This window comes from Neodiprion lecontei, chromosome 1 (genome assembly GCF_021901455.1).
Source record: "Neodiprion lecontei isolate iyNeoLeco1 chromosome 1, iyNeoLeco1.1, whole genome shotgun sequence".
Classification (NCBI taxonomy): Eukaryota; Metazoa; Arthropoda; class Insecta; order Hymenoptera; family Diprionidae; genus Neodiprion; species Neodiprion lecontei.
Window position 1 is genome coordinate 35,073,550 of NC_060260.1, and position 26,657 is coordinate 35,100,206.

A 26,657-nucleotide genomic window follows, 5' to 3' on the forward strand; every position below is an offset into this window, starting at 1 on the left:
GGCTGAAAGTTAACTCCGCGTTTACGTTTGGCTGTAATTGGGAAACGGAAGTGAAACTCGCCAATTATTGTGAGAAAATTGTTGAGGGTAATTGACTTTGAGATAATTAAAAAAGTGCTACGCGTTAGTCGATCGCTGACGGTGACTCCTGATCACCTTTCCGCGGTTCGAGTCGATTCCATTATCAGCCAAAGCGGTGGTCGATATCGTATTGGAAAATTTTACCATCACGGTACATTCGTACACACGGTAAAAATTTCGAAGCATTATCTTTCACAGTTCAGACTCACCGATCGTTCCAACGAATCGATTACGCATTAATCGACCTCTCGTCATACCTGATAAACGACCTTTTCCGAGAACTCTAAAAAACTGAATCAAGGAGTGAATTTGACTGAATAATTTTGACACATAGTCGCGCATATACGTCATGTAACAATTTTTCTCTCAATGAACGCGTTGAAACTGTGCTGCAAGAGGTTCGAATCTATAACGATCACGTTTCCGAATAATACACACCTTATGTTATAACCTATACGAGTCGTACAGTGAACGGTATCATTTCTGCATGTTTCGTGTTTCGTGTCGGGTTTCAACGTTACCTAGTTACAGTGGGGGCATATCACCCGGGTTAATGGATCGTCGAATTCGATTCCAATTCATACCTGCCAACAATATCACGTGCAGGTTTAACCCTGATGCGCAGTCGTTCGGTTCATCAGCAATTCGATAAATGTCCCCGTTGCTGCCTATCTCGACTGCCCCTCGCTCTTACGACTTTTATGCTGAACATGCACTTACTAATTACGGTTTTCCATTGTTACAGGTAAGTTCGAAACACCGCACTGGCGATAACTTGGAATTTGGATGAGTGTGTGATTACCTTTCACAAAACTCGGAGGTGAACGAAACGGCGGTGCTGCTGTTTATTGGAGCTCGGACTCACCTCGTTCGAACTCATTATCGTCAGGTATAACGACTCGTGGTAATCGAACGCTTGGAAGGTATACGTAAAACACACTTCATTTCTATATGAACAGTTGGCGTCGTTGTTAGGTGTCTTGAAAAACGTGACAAAAATTCACGACAATATGCCACGAGAATAATAATACTACGTGTATATTAAATACGTTCGCGGTTTATTGAACAACGCCGTCTATTACTACAGGATTACTGTACGTAAACGACCGGGGGAAGCCACAGTATCCTGGAAACGTCTGGACGCTCTGTTATTGGCTTTGAGAATTTGTTCCGACGTCAGAGGAAACACAGAAATGCGTCTGTTGTCGGGTGTTACTGGTCAAGTAAAATATTTCCTTGAAGCGCAAAGCGGTTGTAGTGACAAAATGCAACGTTTTGTTTTATTGTTCATTTCGCAATTTAGCGTATTAATTAAAAATAAAACCAAGAACATTTTGTGTCGAGAAATTTGTCACAGCCTTGGATGGTATTTTGATGAAAATTAGTGATAAGGATTTGCACTCCTTTATGCAGTGTGTCAGTTTTATTTCAATTCGGCGAGTTCATATTTCCACTACGTAATATCCGTCTGGTATATCGATCCATTCGTTGAAACGAGCCGTTGAGAAACCATTTTTTGAACGCTCCTCAATGAGCACCGAATAACCAAAATCGTTTTACCCACGTATCAAAGTTCTCCAAGTTTTTCAGGAAATTAAAAATTTTTTTTTCACTCATACTAGATTCGCACAATCTCTGAGGTTTGTTACATTATTGTCCACTTATACGGGGGATGGATTCGTTCTACCAATCAAATAACGCCACGTAATAAATCGGCACCCTCGGATCCTCTCAATGTTTAGTTAGGTCGCATCACCATAATTCACAAGCGGTGTCGATGCATTTATCCGCAATGTTTGACTAACCAGAAGTATACATATGACGCAGGGGTATTTTTTATTTTTGCGCATTTCGGTTATGTAGTTATCGTTTTCTCATTTAAAAGAAATGCAGTAGCAAAAAAAAAAAAAAAAAATAATAAATAAATAAATAAATAAAATAAAAAGCAAGATGGAAAGTTGCAAGGCACCTTTTTATGCCCCGCAAAATTAACCGTTGCTATTGTATTCTATTATTAATTATACAGCTGAACCGAGGTGCGTGCAGTAACGTCGTGCGGAAAAATTTGCACAAGCCTCGTGTAAAATTCAAACTACATTACGTAAGTGCAACGTGAACGCATTTTGCGAGTAGGTGGTCTTGCAGTTACAGTCAGCCGCCAGCCGAGCTCGATCGCCTTCCACATGCTGGCGGAATCGACGGTTCCCCATTTGTTCCGGGTTTTTGACCTAGTTCTGTATTACCGACCGAGCACCGCCGAATTCAAAACGACTCCGAGGTCCACCCCTAGGTGGCGCCACGCGTTCCGAACACGACGAATGTCTTTCGGAACGGTGGATTGACATGACCGTGCTTTGGTCGAAACGGTCGAAACTTATCGACCTGGTTTGACGACCTGTCGGCAATGCCTCTGTCACGTTCTGCGTTGAGTGATGAAAAAAATGTTTAAATTGAGAGAAAAAAGTATTGACGAATCTTAGAGAGTAGTATATTAGAACTATTTATTGTGAAGGGTCTTCAGAGTTTTGTGGAATTAATATTGAATTCTTTGTACCGTCTGGAAAATGTCTAAAAAATTATCGCGAAATCTTTATACTCTTTTGAAATTCAGGGATAATTATTACTAAATATTCAGTCACGACTGTTCAAATTCATTCATATTCAGCGTTGATAATTTTAGACAATTAAAAGTAAAGAAAAATAGCGGAATTATTTTTAGAATATTTCCATTATCTGCAGTTTCGTAGATGGGCAAAAACATCTTGTTAATGAAAATGTATTCCAATTTTTTTCACAACACCCCCGATTAATTGTAGAATATTTCGTACCCCGTGATCCTTTGTGAATTTGGACAACACCACCAGCGGTTTCTAGAAGCCGCAAAACCATGAGTCAGAAAATTTTGAAACTGAAAAGTTTACAACAGTCCTAAATACAAGCAGCAAAAAGCCGAAGTACACAGAACGCTTCGAATCTCCGGTGAGCGTCAGGACGTCCAGGGAACTCGAGGAATTTACAGGGAATTTGAATTCTCTATAAAATATGCAGTGTCATTTCTAAAAATAGCCAGATTTTTCTCTCCATTTTTTACAGACATCTGTATTATTGACTTGAGTTTCGGTCTTGCTCTTCGGTACGCTGTAAATTTTTTTTCCAACATCGTACGTATGCACATTTGTCGTTTCATTTACCTGGTCCGGGCGGTTCGAATATCTCTCGTGACAATTTCAATTCTTTCTACAAGTGACGCGATCTATGTCTTACACTGTTCTTCAGTTAGTGAATTTACATAATACCGATTTTCTTAACTTGTAAAAATATTCCGTACAGGCTCCAAAAAACTTGGAGAATTTTCAAGGAATGAAAATTTTGAATTCCTAGCTGTTTATTGATGCCCTGAAAGATATACTTATTACCAATAATATATTACCAATAACATATATATATATATACCAATGTGCCAAATTAGTCGAGAATACAACTCAAGCTGAAACCCCCTTCGGTCCGATCGTGCGGATATATAATGAAATCTGGATTTGGCAATGGCTCCGACCCGTCGTTGATGAAGGGGTGGGTGGACGGGGGGGAGGCGCCCTGTTTTCGCACACAGAGAAAGTCCCTCGTTGAAACGATTGGTGTAGGTGTAGTGTATATGCATATGCATATATATATATATATATGTATATAGTAAAACGAGCGCGCGCGGTGCTTCGTACTTTAAAGAATTAAAGCTGCCCGTGGTATTAAATTATTAATACTCTCCCCCGGGGTTTTTCAAAGGGAGGGGGGAGAGCGAAGCTGGGGGCATCGCCCCGGGGGTCCTACACCCCCTGCCATGCGGCGCAACGCGCGTCTGCACCGCTGCTGAAATGCACGTACGTATCTCAAGCCTACACGTCGAGGAGTACTCTCGTTATATACGTATACGCGCATTCGGACGCACACAAACGAAAACGTAATGAACGCGCGCATATAGGATGCAGGGCGGCGAGAGATGGAGAATGTTGGTGTGCGTGCAGGATATACAGCAGGGCGGGAAGGGGGAGGAGGGAGACCGCCTATCTCCATCGCAGGCTGTATCTGACGCGTTTCAGAGAGCCGGCCATGTGCGGCTCAGCTGTGTATCAAATCCTAAAATTACCACTACCATCAGACTCTTTTTTTCACCGTCTGCATCTCTTTCGGTCGTTGTAATCGCAATTGAGGAGGTTGATTCGAAGAAAATTGATGATTTTTTGAAAATTTATTGCGGCGTGGTTGTACATTGAGTATTTGTTGAATGTTTATATAGTACATTCGTAAACTACGAAGATCTTATCAAACATGCAGAAATAGGAAATAATGATATTTTAAACAAGAGCTTGTTTTGTTAGAATTATCGATGCTGCTTCATTTTATTTTCGTTGTATATTGTTGAACATCTGGTAAATTGGTTGGACTTCATTCTATGACGAATGATGTTGATCACAAGAATATTGTATATTATAAAAATTCATCGAAACACTTTTTTTTTCTTCTATCGCCTTGCCATCGTCAAGTTTTTAATTTGAGGATCGTGAACCTATATTGATTATGATTAACAAATTGGAACATTAAACCGACTACTTAAATAATCATTTCTATTTCTGAGTTTATTTTATTTTTTTTTTTTCATTCAAGGGTAAATGTTTCTTTTGTTCGTGTCTTCTACTCCAAGGTGTGCTTATAACGGCTTAGTTTGACAATCAGATTATTCCGTATGATGAGCGGCTATTTCGTATGTAATTAGTTAATCACTTTGAGCCATTTCTGCGGGCAGAACCGTTATACTAAAAGCAAACACTTAGGTATTCCGGGATCCAAGAATGACCGACGTCAATTCGCCCAACAATTCTCATCATGACTTTTATTATCGGACAAAAGTACGAACGCAATTAGGCATTTACCTGCACTTCCGTTAGGCTTATTATACCTGTGTTCACTTGCGGCGGACACCAAGGTAAACCGGCTGCCGGTTACTTTTTGGCCTTGATTCTTTGGTGCTATAAGCTGCATTTTGAAATTAGACTCACGAGCTTTGTGAAGAAATTCGCTTGAAAACAAAAAAAAAGTTCAAATTACTATCCGCAAATAATTTACGAGCTTTCGTTAAATTAAACCGTACTAAAACAGTGGTAAGAATTGCGCATTTATAATATCGTACGTAAATTATATATAATGATATGTAGCTGGAATTGAAACTGTGAAAATTTCGATTTAGTAAAGATGACGAATGGATCGTATTGTATATGAACATAATTGGCATTTCACAGGTTTATGTGCGAATAAAATCAGTGATGATAATGAATTGGGAAATTCACTTACAATCGAATTCATCGGTGTACGTACTTTGAATTCAAGATACATAAAACTGAAAGAAGTGAAAACAGTGAGTAGCCGCAAGCCTCGAGCTTTCAGAGAATTACATATTTATTGGACATCTTTATAGAAGGGTGAAGAAATTTTCAAGGAATTTTTGTTCAGTTATAACTCTCTAAGGGGAATTTTTTCATCACACAGTTTTATTACGGCAGATAGTCAGTCGTTTGAAGTATAATCAGGTAAAAGTCGGAGACTCTGATCTTTCATTACCCGCAGCTAAAAGTAAAAGTGGGTATCGTAATGTGTTCATCGAAGGCCTTTGAAGTTCGGCAAGATAATAACTTTGTATAACGATCTATAATTTTCGATAAAATTAACAATATCGCAACAATTTAATTCGTCATGCTTGATAATTGACGCGTTGAGCTTAAATTGTTTTTGTGCAATTAATTGTGTACGATAATCGAAATAACCAACCAACAACCGAAACCATATCTTAACTGCGTTTGAATAGAATTGTGAATAAAGCTATTGAGCAAGTAATATTTATGAGAGCAGAAAAATTTCAAGTACCATCGTTCGTTGATATCTCCTGCCTCTAATCTGACTTCGTCAAACGCACCGAGCAGGTGCAATTATTCACCTTGAAAAGGGTTTAATTCAATCTTGAGAATACTTTGATCATTACGATGGAAGCATGAGAGCGCGAGTATGCGAGAACTTGTCGTGGATACGGTAAAAATAACGCAGCCATCGCGGCGCCATTGATATGCAAGAGGGCTAAAAATCCACTGCCACATCATCACACGTGGCAGATTCGCGTATCATATACATGTATGAAGTATTCCATGCCAACTCGACCTGCCGCCAACCCTCACCGTCTTCGGTAAGGTCGCAGAAGTTCCGTATTTTCTATTGCGGTTTTAGATGGTTTGTGCCAGAAAAAAAAGTAGTAACAATAATAACGCACGAAGTCGTCAAAATAATCGGTAAAAAATATAACTTTTTTTATCAACGATTTTTTCGCACGACTGACGGATGTTTGGATATAAACTAGTGCGAAAATAAGACAACTTTTTAACTCGTGATAAAAAAACAAAAAAAAAAAAAATCGATATAATTTAGTAATCACTTTTTCGATCCCCGAATCGCTATTTTAAAGTTCACGCAAAATCGGCGTCGTAGTTGGCACGGAATGCTCCATGTATGAATTTATTTACTGGGTGCAGGGTCACCACGACAACTAAACTACATCCCACGTACCCACGTCGTACACAATGCACAGCTTTATTACGAGTCATCTGAGCGTGCTGCGAGGCGGCTTCGCATCCCTCATAAGACCATATCCAAAAGCTGGACTCGCCGTGTGAGAGCACCATTGTGTCAAGTTTTGTTGCGCCTTGTATACTTGACGGTGGTGGTGCTCGATCATAGCGCAGGTTCGACTTGGCGCCCACTGTTCTCCACCGCACATATGTGTATATATATATACGTTTACACACACATATATATATACGCCTGCATGCCCACCGTACACACACACCGTAATGCACCGGGACCATTGCGCAATACTGCACTTTCCTGTCCATTCATTATTCATCGGTAACTCGCGTGCTGCTGTTGTTGCTGTTGCTGTTAATGGATCGTCGTTGCCTACACTGGACGGTGCAGTTCGTTGGCGAATGTGCGACTCCGTGGCGGAACGATAAGAACAGGCATGTTCCACCCGTGATCCGTCGATGATAGCGTCGACGGTTGCCGCGTTATCACCGATTCACGAACGATCGGAGCGTTGTGTTTTCCGAGTTGGCGATGCTCTGGAGAATACTACTCTTCGAGGGAAATCGATTTGTATTATTAGAAAATGACGCCGAGTTTCGCGAACACGCGATTCGCGCCACTTACGTCGGGCACCAAGACGACCTTCGCCAGGGTCTCGCATTTGGCATTTGACAAGGTGACACAGCGCAATACTTTATAATATACACAGCTCTACCCACGTTTATTGTTTAAAAATTTTCCACCAACTGGTTCAACCTTGCTACCTGTAGTATACCCATGTACGCGGACGTGAATATACCGCCTATGGTCGCAAAAACAGGGATGGAAAGGACAAGAAAAAAAAAAACATACTGGAATCCTATCATTATGATTTGGCGAACAGGAACGAATCGTTGCCGCTGGCAATTTTTATATCGCTATGAAAATTCGACGTCGCGTAAGATCGCCTGAGATAATCTTCGGCGAGACCACAAAATCGTACCACGATCATAATCGCGGTCGAGCCTGTCCGCCGTTGCGGTGGTTACGAGTTAGTCGTCGGCGACCGGCGACGCAGAACGCACGCGGGATCCGGTAATAATTTTTTCTTTTCTTTTGTTTTTTCAATTTAATTTTTTCTCCTCCCTTTCCATCCCGTCACCGGCCTTCTCGGCCTACCGACACACATATTTTTCGAAAAGGTAGTAGAGCCCGTCGTCCGTCTCGAGAAGGATGGAAACGCACGTCGAGAACCTCTGCATAACCACCGCGTTGGGACTGGTCAGCCCCCGCCGACTCGACTCCGACGGCCGACGTCGCCTTGGCTCCGGTCAGTGGACCTGGACCTGGACCTGGACGGTCTGTGGAGTCGGGCCGAGGGTCCGACCGCGGCCAAGTTTTCTTCACCTTACGCAGGGGAATGACCGCCTCCTCGTCTTTTTCATCTCAAGGCTGAATAACCTTTCATTATACCCTTTCACTTATGTACCCCCTTCAATGGCGCTCCCTGTCGGGGCTGATTCCTTCCACCCCGCCACCCCCCTGAACATCCTCCTTTTCGAGACGAGAATTTTTCAGTATTCCCTCCTTTCGCCCTCCCTCCCTCCCACCTTCTCTTTATTTATTTATTTTTTTTTTAATCGCAGAGTAATTTTTAATGAGGATGTAGTTAGTAACGTTAGTGTAACGACGCATGTTTTGGAAACATCGCTAAATCGCGTCTATGTGACTTTCCGAAATTTGGTGAACCGTTATAAACAAAATATAACACTGATTCTGAAAAGCCAACGGGTTGAAAGACATCCTAAAATTGCACAATAATTACTTTTTCGCTTGGTGTATCGTTACGTTAAAGTTACTAACTTCAGCCTCGTAATTTTTATTGTGACGCTACGTGGCTACATTGTCTAATACTGTTATCGGCACAAATATCTCTCTCTCTCTCTCTCTCTCTCGCTGCTTTTCTCCTCCCCCCTATTCGTCATTAGATACTACACGAGGTATAAGGAAAAGATCGCGGCCACTCCCGATTCGACAGACCCAGAGTTTTACGCGCAGCTTACAACGTTAATCCTAATTCCTCACTTCACAACGCTTTGTCTTTTGCCTTTCGTCCACCTGCTGCCCGCAGCTATAGGAAGGAAGAGGAGAGGCAGCGGAGTGGGAATGAAAAATTAACGTCATGGTTCGAATATCCCCGACCTGACCTATCTCAACCATAAACCCGACCTCGTTCGATGAATTTATAACAATGTTACATTATACAAGAATCCGAGGTGAACAATAACCTGTTCGACAGACTGCAGACCGCACTCCTGTTTTCATAAGCCGCCCCAGACGAAGGACGAAAGAATTCTCGGCTACCGGCCTCGGAAGCTGAATCGCTGCCGCTGAAGCAGAGGACGAGATATCCGCCGACTACGCCCCGCTAAGCTGACCCCAGAAAAGTCCCTGTGGCGGTCACTCCCCGATCCCACGGCGAAGGTCGCTTACGGACACACTCGCTCCAGACTTCGGATCTCATCGTAGGTACCTCGCGGTCCAACCGAGCCCGGGATGCGGGAGAACGAGACGAGAGAACCCGGGATCCCTCAACCGGAGACTGGGAATGCGTGTCGCGCCGCTACCCCTCGGCTGGGCCAGACGATCGTCTGACCTGCGCTGCAGGTCTCTCTTCAAAGGAAGTCTGGGCATGGGGACCTTTCCCCGTCAGATACCTGCTATACGTCCTTTCTACGTTTTTCGTTCCTAGACCGTTCCTAGAACTATTCTTCGGTCCTGCATTTTACCGAGAAGGCGCAGTATTGTTGGTTACTCCGTTTTCGAAGCAGGTCAAGAAAATGTGATGTTTCATTTTCTGTAAGGTTTCTAGCAACCCTTAGAATTGAATTCTGTAACAGGTAAATGGTAATGAAATGTTTAAATAACACAGAGAAAAGGACTTGGGGAGGGGGGGTGACAAATATACTAATTCGCTGAAAAATTATTATACATAAGTAACATTGAAGAGATGTCGCTATTACTGTTAAATAATCTCCACGATAATCAGTCGTTTCAGTTAAAGATTGAATTAGGTTTTTGCAGGTTGTCGATATGGCCTCAGTTTTTTTTTTTTTTTTTTCTTTTCACGGTACACGTATACGTTGTTTATTGTTTCATTTTTAATATATTTCAAACATTAATTTTCCCTCCTCTGAATTTTCATCAAATAACGGTCTACCTTACACACATCAGCGTAATCATAATCAATAATCCTTTACCAGCGGATTTGCTTTCATCCTGGTTATTGTTGTTTTTATTATTATTTTTTTCATATTATTATTATTGTTATTGTTATTATTACTATTATTTATTGGTATTCTCATTGTTATTATTTTATCATCATTATTTATTCTCTGCCTCCCTTTTACACGATACACGCGGATAAATTTATACCTATAATATGCTCGTGTGCCTACGTGTATTGTTTATACATACAAATGTGCCCATCATACCTTTTCATGTATTATATACAGGTATTGATCCGTCATACGCATCTGCATGGGAGGTATTCGGAGAGAATTTTTTTTTTTTTTCACAATTTTTATCCCACCGTTCGTTATATTTAAATACGATTTTCTTTATTTAATTTTCTTTTCTTGTTTTTCAATTTGTTTTGTAATTTCATTTTGTTCGAAAATCGTTCGCTGCCTGCAACCACGTGTTTCATCATGCGAAAGGTCCGCCTTGCCCGTAGACACAGGTGCAATGTTACGACCATGCGAATATACGAGTACATATAATATCCACCTTGCTTGCCAAACGGTGATGCTAGTTTCGAAAAATAGAAACGAAGGAAGGACACGTCGCTTGCGTAGCTGCCGGACCATTATACTTTTTTTCTTCCTCAACAAATAAAAAAGGGGGAAAAAGAAGAAATTAAAAAATTTCTACGTGTAAATACACGATATTATGTGTGAACGCGCAGTTCGCACGTTTTTGTAGGTGCACTAACGCAAAAAATTCGTTTTGAAATTTGCATTATACTTTCATATGAAACAAAACCCGATGTAACTCGTTATAACTGCAGGTGTTTCATTCCAAAGCTGTACACGTATCGTATTATACGCCTATGTATTTATATATATATATATATATATAGGTATGCATACGTTTCACCTGTTCGTGGAATAATTCTGAGACACCGTTTTCACCAGGTGATGTTGTACTCGACTGTTTGCCAATTTTACGGTGTATTCAAACAGTAACTTTTGAGAGCATTGACACGAGCCAGACTCGAGTCTTGTAAAGCAAGGACCGACGTCATCACTTCCCACAAACTTTTGTCGACACTGAAAGATAACCAACCCTTTTCTTGGACTCGAGAAGCGACTGATTGCTCGTTGCCGTCGCGTAACTGTACACGAGGTTTTGTACACGACGCCGTATTATTATTATATATCTTCGAATATACGTACACCTACATATGTTTATATATATATATATATATATAGTATAATATGCATGGTATAACAGCTCACTTATCGCCGAACCCATTCTATGAACGGTGGTGGTTCTATCTATTCCCGCTAACCTCTGGCGGCTCACATATCCCGGATAAAACTTTGTTCCAAATATTAAAATCAAGGTGACTGTGTATGGTGCAACTTTTTTTTCTCCTTCTTTATTTATTTTTTTTTATCTTTTCTTCTTTTATTCGTGTCAAATACTCTCGTTGGTTGTTACACAGAATGCAAATACACCTATAGACCCTGAAATTCGCATACCAAATTTCAGCGCCGCGCTTTAAGGTGTGGCCCTGGACTGCTGGATGTTCATTGTATCAGCTCGCCAACAACAGCGAAACGTTTCTTACATTGAAATTTTTTTAAATACCTAACCGCTCTTCACCCGCCGTTTGAAATATCACCGAAGCAATTTAGAATTTTTGAAAAGGATCCAATCAGCGTGAATTTCAAGACGAGAAATTTATAACGTAGGTATAAGTTTTTATCCAGGTTTTGTTGGGTACACGTATGGCGGCTGTGGGGTGGTCACGAATGACGTGGAAATACGGACAAATGGAAAGTATTGGAAAATTTGCTGGGACAAAGAGGAACAACCACGTTCCTAACGAAGTTGGCGTTTTGGTCAAGGGGTGAATTTCCCCATTTTCGCAAAGCACGATACGTGATACGTTTAAAAAAAAAATGAAATAAATAAATGATGGACAATTCTAAGCCTTTGAAAAAATCGCACTACCTACTGTACGAAAAAAATGTTGCCTTCCAACAATCTTGGTTAGCTCCGTTACTGTTACCTAGCAATGGAAAAGCTAAAATGTACAGTTGCGTTGACCTACTCCATACAACGTAGAAGAATTTGATAATCGATGTTTTCGTTCTGAGTTTTATGTCCGCTTATTATTAAATATTATTCGTCCAACGAATTGTACAAATATACGTGTGAAATACCACAGTTTTCGGATACGCAGGCAAACGAGGTGGCAATTAAGTTAATTGTTATAACTTTTGAACAAAGAATTTTCATCGTGCCCTGCATGCCGTGACTGCTCTAAAACGAAAACTAGCCATCAGCCGTCAGCTTCTAGACGTTCGAAGAACACCGAATTTAGTAAACCTACGTGTCTGAGATCACGAACTCGAGCGATTGCGGCTTCCGAAGGCTCGCATTATCCTCTTTTCGAAGCCAGAGCTCCGACTACCTGAACGCCTTAATCTCATCGCGAGCGCGCAGCCCAAGGCTTTAAAAGTTATTCGCTGCGAAACCGTCGGAGATCGGATCTTCGATATATAATCAGAACATTTGCAACACGTAGCAGAAGAAGAACGCTTCCCGATGCTTTATGCGTGATATTATATGCCCGCCTACCAGCCTTTCGAATCCGTTCCCGCTACCGCGGCCACGGTATAAAGAACAGGACAGATAATATCGTCCGGGCGCGTATAGGTTATGTACATAACAAATATTTCCATCACATCGTGACTGTCGATATAATCCTGGGTCGTCTTGACGCGTAACAACGTGCCTACGTACGACTGTGTCTGGATAAAACATGCTCTGATTTTTTTCAAAACGAGGGACGAGGTGGAAGGAAAAGCTTAAAAAAAACTGACAAAGAATGGAAATGCGATGTGAAAATATTCAAGGTAAACCAAAATTTCATGTAAACCAACATTTGAAAGCTGGGAAGAAATGGATAATCGAAGTGAAGAAATTTAAGGTAAACCAAAATTTGAAAGCTGAGAAAGATGGAAAAGCGAAGTGGAAAAATTTGAGGTAAACCAAAATTTGAAGAGCCCGTCATGCCGAGTCGCCCGCATGCGGCGAATGGTTGTTCTGGGTTTTGGTTGGGCGCCACTGCCACCCCACGTTATCCGCACCCCATCTACATTATGGCAGCCCTCTAGCATCGCCGCCACCGCCGCCGCCTCCTCCTCGTCCTCTTCTTCCTCCTCCACCTCCACCTCCTCCGCGCAGTCGACAACCCTCGACGCTGCAACGAGACCCCCTCGAATCGCAGGAGCTACGCAAACGCGAATTTTAGGGTGCGTGCACATCGGTCGGCATTATCGCGCCAATCGGCCATGGAACATGGAACATGTATAGGATTGAGGAAAAGTTGTTTAATCGTGTGGGCTGATAGGCAAACTTTCAGCTAGATCTTAGAGGTGAAAATTTTCATATGTTATACAGCGTACGATGTAATATTATAAAAAATAGTTTAAGTTTTAATAAAATTTATTTTCTAGTCCTTCGCGTATTATACAGCACTGAATATGTCGAAGACACGAGTAAAAAAAAAAAAATCTCCAGCAGCATCTTCTTACTATCCAATTCAAAATAGATGACTAAGTTTGGAAAAATCAGACCTGCTTACGCAAGAGACACATCGGATGACTTTCTTGTCCGATGGCAGGAAGTGTTGAAAATTCGACGACAAAGGATCTATTTGCAAATATGATAAAATTGACCAAATTGACCAACGTGTTTCTCGTAAACGACTCGGTGTACGCTATAACACATAAAAATTTCAGTCAGATATCAATTTTGACCGAAATTTGATGAATCGTGTTTCCATGGGTAAATATAAATTAAAAAAGCGAAGTATAATTTGATGTTAATAAAATTTGTGATGATCGAAAGTCGCCGCTGGGCTTGGCAGCACTCCAATCAACCGTTTGCCCGCAACCCGAACTCGTGCAGCTAACGGGCGTGATAACAACACCGTGGTTGGGTGAAGGGGCAGGAGGGCCAGAGGAAGGGGGAGGCACCGCGTACTTGGATATCCTATCCGGCGGCATATCTCACGAGCGTGCCTCGCCTCGCCTCGCCTTGGCCGCAAAACGCGAACCGCGAAAATTGTCGATTCGCGTGTAGAACGGAGGAAGGCCGTCGCCTTCGTTCTATTCTTCCTCGGTCCTGTATCACCCTGTACAACGATACCGTGCACCGTGCTAGGGGCGAATCGGCACTGCGCCGGGGGGTTAACCTCGGCACGGACTCAGGGACGTACGCACTACGGGACACCGGGAAAAACTGCACCGAGTAAACGGCGAGGGGAATCGAAACTAGGCCTCCTTCCCCAGGGGGGAAAACATCCACCAGACTGCCGTGTGCAGCTCTAGGGGTAATCACCCCGTGGAACTGCTGAGTCCGTCGAATGGAAGTATTCCAGCTGACAAAGGGCCTTTGGGGGGGGGGGGGGTATTACGATCGCATTTTCCTTTTTTTTTTTTATTTTTTTAGTTTTTTTTTTTTAGTTTTTATACCACTTGACACAGGGGTGCGGTAGAGACAATGAATTTTCATTTTCAAATTCATCGTATATATCACTACTTGTGTTTATTGTATGTATATGGAGCTAAGCTCCTACCGCTCGGATTTCGGAAGTACTAGGTAAACTCGTGGAGTTGTACGGATTTGGTATGCACTGAGTGATACAGTGCTGAAGCGAATTGTGGGTAACCTGCACTTGACCCACTACGATGACGACGAGTGGCTCTGACTGAACGTATTTTTGAATAATACAAATGCATCATTACGTATGCATCGATTATACCAAGAGCTCAATGTTTAGAAGCATTATTCCGTTACTACCATGTGTATAATCTTATAAAGATTGTTCAATTGTTTATTTTATCTAGCAATTTCATACAATTCAAATGGCGAATGTAAGATCAAGTTACAAGTGTTTGTAAACTTCGTAACATGAAAGATAAAAGCACGTGCTTCCGAGATTTGCAGAAAATTATGTTACTTAGAAATTTAAATGTGACTGGGAATCTTTGCTATTTTTATACGAACCAAAAAATGAACAGTGGTAGTTGGTGAGTTTGAATATTTATCTAAGAATAATTTTCAAAACTTCTTCACGGCTGATTCAATTATGTAGAAAATACGATACAAGATTCCTTTGTTCAGCTGTCGAGTTCGATAATAACTCAAAAGTTAATTATACCGTATGCGATTTACTTGTTTTCGCAATGAAATATAATTCACACTTCCAGAAACTATATTCAGGGAACATCCGGTTCTCCGATAAAAAGGAATCATTTTTATCGCGGTGCGTTACGTATGGTTTTCAACATTGTCGGGCAGCTGTTGGGCCGCGACGAATCTGATTCGAGTCAAGGTTTAAAGCTACTCGTTGAAGCTGTCGACGTCGCTTTTGCAGCTCTGGAGGATTCATACCCTGCAGAAGTAGAAAGAGGAGAAGAAAAAACGGTGCCAAGTGTAAAGAGTGACGGTGAAGGTGAAGAGAGAGGAAAGGGACAAGAGAAGGAGGTGGTGGTGGAGGACAAAGCGAGGAGGGAAAAACCCAGGGCAAATTTACATTTTGATAAGAATTCCCTGGCGAAGTTTTCAGCCCCAAAGATGGGAAATCTTTGCAAGTTCGTTTCGTTTCGCTCCGTGCATATATACGTACATACCTACGTTATCCTAGTTTAGCCTTATTCTTATACATTTTCGAACTCGCTCCTTCTTCTCCTCCTCGCATCCGCGTTGCGAGTCTCCCTTGTCAAGCTCCCTGGATCTAAATTCGTCCCCTCCGTTTGTTAATCAACCAAGAATCCACCAAAGTTGGCTCAAGTTAACTCATGCGAACGAGGAAGCGGCGCCGGCGAAGCTTGCCGAAGAAAAACCCTTAAATTCCATTACCGCGATTAAGTTGCGAACCTTTTCCACACTTTCCCCACTCCGTTGCCGAGCGTGTTGTCTACCGTTCAACTTTCCTCGCGCTCTTCGTATACCTACAATAGTTTTTGCTACTGAATTTATTCATTCACCCATTAGCATCATTATCGCGCTTGAATCCTATATGCATACATACATATACGGTACGGACGTTAAATAATTCAAGAACAAAGATAAAAAAAGAGTAAAAATGGTCGAATGATTTGAATTTTGAAAATAGCGTGACCGTAACGCGTTCAGGGCTCGATGCTTCACCGATTCTTCTAATGCGGCGAAACTGTACAGGAGAAGAGTGTTTCGGACGAAAATGATTAACCATTAACTGCGGGCTTGTACAAGCGTGTAACAACTGGAGATCAAACCGTCTCGTCGCTATGCTCGTTAATTTTGAACCGCCGGGTGGTCGACGGCTTCGTTTCAATTCGAGTCAAATAGAATTTGTTTCCTCGCGCTGAGTCAACACGGGAAAATCCTTCTCCCGATTCCCGGACCACGTACCTATAACCAACCATTCGAGCCCAGCGCCAAGTGCCCGCTTTATGCCTGCACCGAACCTCGCCGTTCGCTTGCAGTAAAACGGTTTTCCTCCGGAGCTCAATTTCGTCCCCTCTTGCGAAGAGTGGCTCGGAAAAAGTTTGATCAAAATCCGATTTATTCGTCTCTCATTGAATCGGCGACGCGAAATCGAGCGCCAATAATAACGTCCGTTCGCGAAACTCGAAACGCCCGAATGCGGACGAAGAACGCTACTGATTAGACACGCTGCGTTCCGCACGTGATCGACCCTTGGGACTCGGGCCCTTGGGCCCGGGGGCCCCGCTCGCTGCGTGGAGAATCGAGGCACATACTTTCACGATACACGCAATCAGCGACGAAACTCGGGCAACCCTTGCCCCATTCATCTCGCCCTCGTAATCCACCATTTATTTTAATGAACGGACTTGCCTGCTCTGTTTTTGACCGAGTCGCATCCAGGGGAGGAGAGCAGAGGAGAGGAGAGTAAATGAGAGGAGAACGCCGCGCGAGGATGTGTTTGCAAATACACTCGACGAGAAGAACCCTGCAAACCTGCAGTAGTACGGAACTCGCGTAACCCACGTTTAACCGACGTCGGGTCGAGCCGGGGTCACGTGATCATCGTGGTCGTTAGTGAAATTAAGGATTCGCTTTGAGTCCGCCGCACCTCCACCGACCCCATCCACAACGGACGCGTGTCTCTTTCGCCGATGGAATTCGCAGGACCGTGTCAGTGGGACAAAGAATTTCCGGCTTTAAGCTGCCTGGTTAGGTAATTCGGTGGTACGCCAGTTGAAAACGTGAACGTTAATTGGGGTACTTTTACGGAGTACTCGCATAGTACACGGATAGGAAGAGCACCCTACTCGTGAGAAATGCTTCTAGGCACGTCGAAGAAGGACCGGTTATACGAACATTTTCAAACTGAACATCGCTTTGTGTCCTTGCGGTAAATCGCGTCAAACCTCCCTTCGACCAATGGGGAAATAGATGCAATTTTCCTTTCAGAGCCGCTAGAACACCGCGATAACGCAACACCGGAGAGCGTATAAAACGGGCGTTGTGCGACACGTTTTCATCGTCAGCCACGTCATTCGGTTGTAGCACACTGCACATTTACACGGAGACCGTATAATTCATGGGGCTTGCCATAGCTACATGTACTACAGAGAACTCCCCTTCTGTGTCGACGACGCGACTCACTGCTGTCGCTGCTGCTGCTGCTGCTGCTACCGCGACTCTAAGGGGCGAATCTAATCACTAATACATGACAGGATTCACCAGGGTAGTTCATCGCGTGGAATGAATGCTCGATCCGTAGTATAGCTGCTGCGGGGGATAGTTACAAGGCATGTTATTAGCGGTAGAGGGCTTCGGATCGACTGCCGTACTTTCGCTTCCATACGTTGAGCTTTCGAAACGCGGAATATTTCACCGAATTATTCACTGTGCATCGTTTAAAAAAGAGGGTGGATTCGAGGTTCAAATCGTTGTTCGCTTTGAAACAGATCAAGACGCTGTAACAGACTAGATGATACTGTAGACGGTCTTAATTTATTCATGGAACGTTGTTTTACTCTCGAATGTTCAAGCAGGAAATCTCGAAACTCGTTTCACTGCCTCGGAATTTTTGAGGACGAACTACCGTACCTTTGATCGAGTTTTCTCGGCAACTTGAGGTCTAACGTTTATGGATCTCCTCGGAGCCGTTCAAGTATTAGCTAACGCTAAAACAGGGGTAAGCCGTTTAGAGAAACTTTATCAAATGTTATCATATAGCAGTAGGCATTCGAGGCAAGCCTTAGCTAATATAGGGAATTCGAAGTGCCTGCTGAAAACCAACATTCCGCCTACTTAAGAATATAGAGAATTTCTTTAAAAGGATGGGTTAGTAATGCATGAATTGTTCAATAGTGATATCCTAGCAAATATAATGTTTATTGCATGCATTTAAGAAGAAAGACAATATACAATGTATTTAATACTCAATGAATAACGAATACAAGTCTTATCGAACATGTTGATGTGTATTATTAATTATTAATAATTACTATTTAATAAAGCAGGAATGAATTAAACAAGATGTAACTATAAATGGCATTGCTGCCATTCCCAGGTAATCGATCGATTTTCCAATAAACTTTTCAAAGAGCGTTAAAGCTATCGTTAAAAAAACAGTACTGGGCAAACCAGCAAATGTTATCAATCGTTATCACTAGAGGTTGGATGAAAAAATTTGCAAAAAATACGTTAGCCAATAGTTGAATGGCCCCTCGGAGACTCCGTATTATATATCCGTGTAACAGCAGTGTTGCAGAGTTAGATAACGCTAAGACGAGCTGGACCGCGAGGCGATACTGCGCAAGGAAATTGTTTGTAATTTCCTCGTGATACAAGCGGCCACGTTGCATGATTGTTTGGTGTGGCTTACTTGCTACAGGCAAGAGTTCCAGAGCCAACCGAGCGAGGTATTGGTCGGCGGTTCTTGCGGTCATCCGATAACTCATTGCGAGGTGAACACCCCTCACTCGTGCAGCAGCGTAGTTACGATAGACTAGACACTATGGATATAGGTTCTACTACTGACGTATGCAGCGAAGGTACTCCGGAACTTACCACGTGCCTTTGAGTACCATCGACTCCTCCTCTGTACTTATTGTTAGACCTCTGTTGCACCGTGCATTATGCACTCGGTTGTATTTTCTACATTTTATCGCGAACAGTCGACTTCTTTATACTCTGGAGTACAAGTAATATTACTGACACTCGATTCGAATACTTGTAAATTTAACCTAAAAATAGAGGACGGACGCTGTATCCGTTATTACTAAAATCGTGATATTGTCTTCTTTGTGTGTTGAAAAAACGAATGTATAAAATCGACTAGTAATACCGTTTCTTTTGTCGATAAAATCTAATCTTTGTACGGATTTATTTGTACAGATTATTCTCTTTCGTCTGGTTTAATTCAATTACAAGCGGCAGAACGATAAATGATATAAAAAAAAAAAGAAACACTCGTCCACAGCTTTGCAAAAGATGATTGTTCCTCTGTTTTGTTTTGCAGTTGACTGCAGTTGCGCTAATAAATTAGCCAGACGCTAATTACGCGGTAGCTTCGTTTATTAAGTAAATTTCAATTACTCATACCGCCGGCACATGCTTCTCTGTATAATATTTTCAGCTTGCTCGGCCGAAACTTTTATCAACCGTAATTAACCGGGCACACGTAGATACAGTCTGCCTAACTCTGCGATGCGATGGTACGATTTCATACACACGCAGCTTGCCTGCCACGCTGTGGAAAAATTAATCCACTTCTCCGTAATTGTTATCGAAAAATCTACAGCCAGGGAATGAAAATCATGGTTTACTTTTTAATCCCGATCGCAACTTATCGCCGTTTATTATTTCTAATTCCTTCTCATCGAAGATCAAAGAAGATCGCAAAGCTCGTTCCTGAACTTCGTAGGTCTGCGACACGAAGGAAGAGGTCAGCTTGAAAGATCCTTAAAGTTGTTCGACGGATCAGAATTCAGTTCTCGGAGAAAACGTTTCCGGTATTTACGATCGGGAAATTATTGTTTAAATACTCGCACGCAAGGCATGGCACGTACAATTTTTATTCGAACTCTCGCTAACTTGAGAGTTCCGTAGACTGTAAAAGCTTCTAAGTGGCGAGTGTAAAGCTCGCCGGCAACGAGACTCAGGTGACGTTATTAATATTCGGAGGCCGTCTAAGCAGAAGTTTGCACGTGTCAGACTATCGCCGAGGTACTCAGCCGGCGTGGAACTTGGAAAGTAAAATTAGACGACGCGCGGGAAGATCGTATCTTTTTTGGCGGCGTAGGGAACACGAATAAACTTTACTTCGCATCACATGTACCTACCTTACACGTACACCTTCTTCCATACCCGACGTTGATCCCGTCTCCGTTCGGCCGTCGAAGCGTTCGGTTGAATATACTCCCCGGTATCATCAGTTTCGATCGATTAATCATTCTTATACCAATGTCAAGTATGTTCAGAACCGGCGAGGAAAAGTTGAACCGCGTCTATCCATCGACGCGGAGCGAGGTCACGCTAAACACTCGGTTTATTATGTGTAATATCATATTTTCCGAACTGTGGTCAACAGGATGCAAAAAAGAAACCATCTCTTGGTTTTGGGGAAAGGAAGGTCATGGAATTTGCCAAGACGGCTCGGCCACTCACGCCTTCGTCATTCTTATTATTATTATCAAGTATAATGTTTGCCAATGATACAAACTTAAACTCGCTGCAACCGAATCATAACAATATTGTGTATCCATACATACATATATGTATATATATTTATATTATATCGGTATAACTTATGCTCGCGGATTTTTAATCGACAACGATCTTGATCGCTGCGGCATTATAAATCACACGCCCGTGCACCGCTGCAGATTGAGTGCCTCGTAATTTCATTCGAATTATTAGGTGGTCAGACTGAACGATATTATACACTGTGTCCTTCATCGCGATATCTGGATCTATGGAAAACGAATGGGTTCATAAAAATTTTACTCTTTCATCGTAACTCTTGTACACCTATCGTAGATTCGAGATTGAAAATACACGGAGAGAAAAATCTGAGAAAAATTACCCTGCTGTTACTATGAACGTGACGTAAAAGACACCTAATGTAGTTTTTACGGTGGTGCATCAGAAAAATGCGTCGTCACATTTTAAATTTTGTGCTGCCGAAATACATAGTTTCTAAGCAAGGTAGTAATTTTTTTCATAAAAACCTATAATTTTTGTAACATGCATCAATAAAAAATGCATTAGGTGTCTTTTACATCACGATTATAGATAGCAGGGTAATTTTTCGCAGATTTTTCTCTCCGTGTAGAAACAATCGTATTCTACTGCAATCTCGTACTGTGCGGATGATTTTACACGAATCGATAATGGCCAGGTTTATTTTACGTTTGTTATTTAATCTGTCGACATGGTTTCGCAAACTTGACGCATACCTACTTCGAGTTGAATTGACATCCGAGGAAAGATTTTCGGAGGACTTTTTCCCCTCTTCGAAGATCCTCCAAAGTATGCGGGGGACAATTTCTGTCGAACTGGAATCACCGACGCGCGGTTTCAGACCTTTTTTCCGTGACTAACTCCGCCAAAGTATCCGCGTCATACGTATAGCCGAGATCCTCGAGGAACTGTTTTTTGTTGGTTCGTAAACTTTCCGATCGAGTTAAGCAGTAAAGAAAGAGAAGAAGAAAAGGTAGATACGAAACCAGACGAGAAAGAGACCAACGGGTACAACAGCAACCATTTTCGAACATACGACCGAGGAATGTAAAATCTGTCTCAGCTCTCCGGATGCGAATGTGGGACGCACAGCTCCAGAGTTCGTCCAATTTCGACAGTAATTATTATGCAAAGGATCGAGGCCGTGGTGGGACCCTTTGCCAGGAGAATTTCGGCGCTCAAATTCCCGGTCGAAAATAAAAGTGGAAATGAGAAACAATAGAAAAAATGTGTCGACAAATTACCGGCGGAATCGTTTGTCTCTTGTAAAGGTGAAACAGCGAAAATACGATGGGGTAGTGAAAAGTGAGGTGGTTTTATCGGCGGAAATGAAAGAACGGAATTGAAGCTTTACGTGCATTTATACCTACAGGTGCGCGCATCGCCGTAAGTGTATAACCTGTATTACAGCTGCAAGCGATAAGTGGAAATTTTAAATAGATTTCAAACACATCTTTGACGCATGTTTCTCGTTTCTTACAGACGCACTGCGTACGATCTATAGATCGCTTGCAGGTTCAAAATCCCAGTGATATTTCCCAGGGGAACACAATCCGATCCGCCAAGTTCCTTACACACAAGTCGTTTGGCATATTCCTCACGTCGACCTTCGACTTGTAACGCACGTATCCGCGAACAATCACTTTATCATTTCACGACTTCGGTATAATATGTATTTTCGTATGCCTGGTGTATTTACACCTATAACGCAACCATCGTACGTATTTCTAATCCTCTTTCTCTGCTTCGTATCTGACTGTAATGCACTATAGTACGTTATCTACGTACGTAGGTTTGAATTGAAATACCAGCAGTTGCAACGACTTGACGTATACTTTAGGCGTACCTCAGGTACTGAACCTAAAGATCGTGAGGTAATTTACCGCGTCTTTCGGCTGAATTCTCACGCGTGTATGCACAGCTGTAGATTTTTATTCGAAACGAAGTTAGCACTACGAGAGTGATACACAGGCCTTGAAAACAACATTCCACCTGGCGCAACAAACCTTTTACCAAATATCGAAAACACAACTGACCTTTAGTCTATTCGCAATTTTATTCTTTCACTCATTGCCCAGGATAAGTTGAACTATTTTTTCTCACGTACGATCGGACCCACCGGTACGGCGCTATTATCGTCTGGTATTCCCGGTAGAAAATTCGCCGAGATGTCTGTGATATTTTGCGTGAAGTAAAAAAGAAGAAGAATAAAAATAACAACAAAAGCACTCCGTGTAATCATTGACGAGGAAAGCTGCGTCCCTGGACCGGTCAAACCATCGTTCCGCGACGCTTGGAGCGGCACGTATGTATACGAGTACACATGGGTACATAGCGAAGCTAATTGTTGGTTGTTACATAGCGCTTGCACCTTGTAGGTACACACACACACACACGTACAACAGACGGACACAACGGCGGAGCTACCGCACACGTAAAGTTCGAATCTTGTCAAATCTCGCGTGTGTATAAGTCTGACTGTGTACAGCGGCGTGCCGAGGGAGGAAGGAAGGAAAGAGGAAGAAGGGGAGTAGGAGGATGGACGAGGATGGAGGAGGATGGAGGACGGAGGAAGGGTAGCTAGTCGGGACGATCAATAGACGGGAATTTCGCGGAGTACGCAGGAGCAGGTTGAAGCAGGAGAAGCGCCAAGACGGAGAGAGAGTGGCGGAGTGATTTGGCGCCGTCAGGAGGGTGGGGGGGGGGAGGCGAAGGCTGTCCGAGTTGCGCGCGAAAAGTCGCGAGGCTCCCGAGTGGTCGACGCCCCGGTGACGCGGAGCCCGCGAACCGTTTTAAATTCGTATCGCGGCGCGACGAGGGCGCCAACGTGCGCCTCGCGTAGTACGGAATCACCGCGGATCCGTCGTTTCATCCCTGCGTCGGTGAGAGTCGCGCGCGTTCCAGTGCGAGTCCGGGTCCCCTGCGGGAGCGTCGAACTCGCGGCGGTTGTTCCAGACTGCGGATGCGGCACCCTCGCTTCGTCCTAGAGACTGGATCCCGTTAGGGACGACCAGGAACCATACGGAGTGTGTTTTGCGGGCGGTCGTGATGTTTTCGTGACATGTTACCACGTGACTTTCGTTCCTTGCCTCGCTACTCATGCCGCAGTGACGAACGCGAGCACCGGTTCCTTCTTCGAGACCTTCGAATAACGCCCTGCGACCCACCGAACCAGGCCGCCATCCACGCGGCACTAGCACCTCATCATCGTCGGCACCACATCCTCGCCTACTGCCTTCTTCAGCCCCAACTACTCAAGCCGGGACTCGGAGTACCGTGCGTCTCGTGGTGGGACCGGGACTCCGTTACCCGGGTCCAATCGCCCCCGCACTATTATCACTTCTGTCACGGACCTCATCATCAACTCCTTCATCAACGATCATTTCACGGTAATAATACCATCGCGCTTTACGTCCAAGGATACTTCAGGTCCGTTCTTCTATCGGGCTCCTCCATTATCGACGGACACGGGATGCCGCCTATCCGTGGCATGGACACTAGGTGAGTCCTTGTATCCATTTCATTGACGTATCCTTGCGGGAGATGACGACGCGTTTACGCGTGAAACTCCAAATTCCATCAGATTCCGTCGTGCTAGACGCACGTATGCACTAATTTTTTTTCATTCAATCGCGTCGTTCTAGAGAAGCTGTTCCTCATTGTTTTTCACTCAATACGCGATCCTGTAGGCTATTTCAGTACATCTATAGTTGTATGCTGGATAAATTATCCCTCTCCCCTCCAATCCTTTTTTTTCCACTTATTCATGGTCGACTCACGCAAAATACGTGCTCCGTGATGAGGTTTTGTTCATCGGATTATGTTCGTCCTTCTCTTCAAATCAGCCTTGCGAATTTTGTCGAGAGAACTTTCAAAGGTCTATTCATATTATTTCTTTGGAGCGTCCGTTTGGAAAAACAAGTGCTAATATTCTTTTCTTTTTTTTTTCTTTTTTTTTTTTTTTTTGTAAAGACAGCGAAGTATAAAATTCGTTAATAACGGTTGCTTTGTCAATTTACTCAATTGAAAGTTTCATAGTTATAAGTTTGCTTGTTTATTATCACTTTCACGCTGTAGTCTCGCTTGTCAATTAGCGTAATCAGCACGGAGATTGCAACGCTGTCATCCTTAATTCTATATTCATCGTCGAAGCTTCGGACGATAAAGTTTTCATGCCCCGATCAAGTTACAGGTATTTATTATCGGTAATCGCATCGCGATGGTCAATGAAGAGCGAACTTCACTCTTTGAATCACGCTTATTTACTTCGTTCGTACTTTTCACTTCGCCACCCGCGGTGCAGGTGATGTGAAAAAGAGACGGAAACTGAAATTATCGTGTGTCGGTGTCGCCGACTGCGTTATTCGTACCTTATAAAAATAATATAAAAATGTGGCAACTTGGTTATAACTTGGTTTATGTACATACGTGCAGACGATTAGCTGTTAATTATACATTGTGTAACAATCAAGCTTTGGCACGCTGGAAGTGTACATGATCGTTTCACGTTAACGTAAACTAACCTTGTTTCATTGGAATTGGTCGAACAAATCGGTAGACATGCGAGAGCAAATATTATCTAACGGTAAATATAGTAAATGACAAATATTATACCATCCTGCTGCCGCTGCACCCGGGAATCCAAATAATTTGATGTATGTATAACTTTCATCATCAACGACGCGTGTAAATAATAATAGCGACCTTCACGATCGGCTGCGCGAATAAAGGTAAAAGAAAAACGAAGCGAAGCAATTAATTCGCACACAATTAACGATAAACGTTGCAACGAAATTGATTTCCCACATAAAGTTGACAGTGTGATTCGGACGACATTTTCGTAAATCGAGTACATGCTTATACAAACTTGGACGAATGTCAAACTAACTTATATTCCTGTCGCGATAGATCGAGCGAAAAGAGAAGCGACTGTAAAAATTTTACGACTTATGCGTAACCGGCTTCGATCCTCTCTCCTTGACCAGTGAGAATAAAGTTTATGGCCTTCGGACCGGGAGGTTTTTCCCCTATATAGCGTGAAACCGTATTCGCGGATTGTAAAAATTGACGTCTATCGATCTACGAATGAACGGGAAAAAAACCGATGATACGGTTCTGCTCTGTTCTGTTCTGTTCTTCCACCGCTAAAACGTGTCGAATACGAATGCACGGACAGGGGTGAATCGGGAATGGACGAGGAGAAAATCAACGGATCTGCATCGGCCAATATCCCGTTATTAAGCGAATAATATTCGCGCGTACCTCGTCCTCTGTCGGTCCAGCGGACGGACGAACGGAGGGAACGTTGAATCGGGGGTGCAGGCGAATGGACGGCGGGGGTTTATCGCGAGGGTGAATCGGGTTGGCGCTTGAGGGATGGACGGACGGCCGCTCGGTAGCGCAGGCTTTGGTACGGGAATTAATCCGCGTTTGTCGCCCGAACGCGATCATCCTCAAATCCAATCAACAATCAGGTTCGCTTGTATGTTTGCGCGCACGCCTGTGCATTTCCAACACGCGTGTGTGCGACGCTGCACACACCACCACCACACTTGGCCGAAACGAAGGCCGTGTCTACACCACTAACCCCAAAAATCCAGCCGGTGCGTGCGAGCTTTTGCACACAGGTACACCACACCTATGTCAAATTATTCCACGCGTTCCGGGCTACAACAGAGTTTATACTACCAATCGACGATTCTACCCCCTAAAAAACAGCTCTCTCGATTACAATATCCATCCGCGAATTCGTTATCTACATCGGGAAATAATCTTCTACCGATCGGACGGTCAGTGATGCTGCACAAAAAGGACACGAGTCACTGTTTCGGTCGTGAATGGACTCGTGTTGAATATACGTTTTAACGAATAGATATGCGAATAGAAAGTCGTTATTGCTGTACCTACACGGTGATTCGGTTAGGAATTTAAATTTATCTTTCTGAGAACAAATATGACAGCACTTGTCATTG

The 26,657-nt window shown here is 43.1% G+C and overlaps 1 protein-coding gene and 1 long non-coding RNA gene across 4 annotated transcripts in view; both read left to right on the forward strand.

Annotated features, from left to right (window-relative positions):
• Positions 1-9,910, forward strand: part of LOC124292633 — a 28,732-nt gene extending 18,822 nt beyond the window's left edge. Inside the window, exons 3-4 of one of the 2 annotated variants that reach the window (XR_006902522.1) lie at positions 827-1,004; positions 8,981-9,910. This is a non-coding gene — a long non-coding RNA (uncharacterized LOC124292633). Of the gene's footprint in view, positions 1-826; positions 1,005-1,168; positions 1,429-8,980 lie in introns of those variants that run through there. The other variant, XR_006902523.1, reaches the window with a different exon arrangement.
• The window catches only part of LOC124292632, a 134,026-nt gene that overhangs the window by 37,796 nt on the left and 69,573 nt on the right, over positions 1-26,657 (forward strand). The window contains exon 1 of one of the 2 annotated variants that reach the window (XM_046729924.1): positions 23,583-24,186. The exons of the other annotated variant lie outside the window; for it this stretch is intronic. Within the exon in view, the coding sequence (XP_046585880.1) occupies positions 23,747-24,186 (440 nt within the window). The 5' untranslated portion in view covers positions 23,583-23,746. Of the gene's footprint in view, positions 1-23,582; positions 24,187-26,657 lie in introns of those variants that run through there. 2 annotated transcript variants of the gene reach the window in all.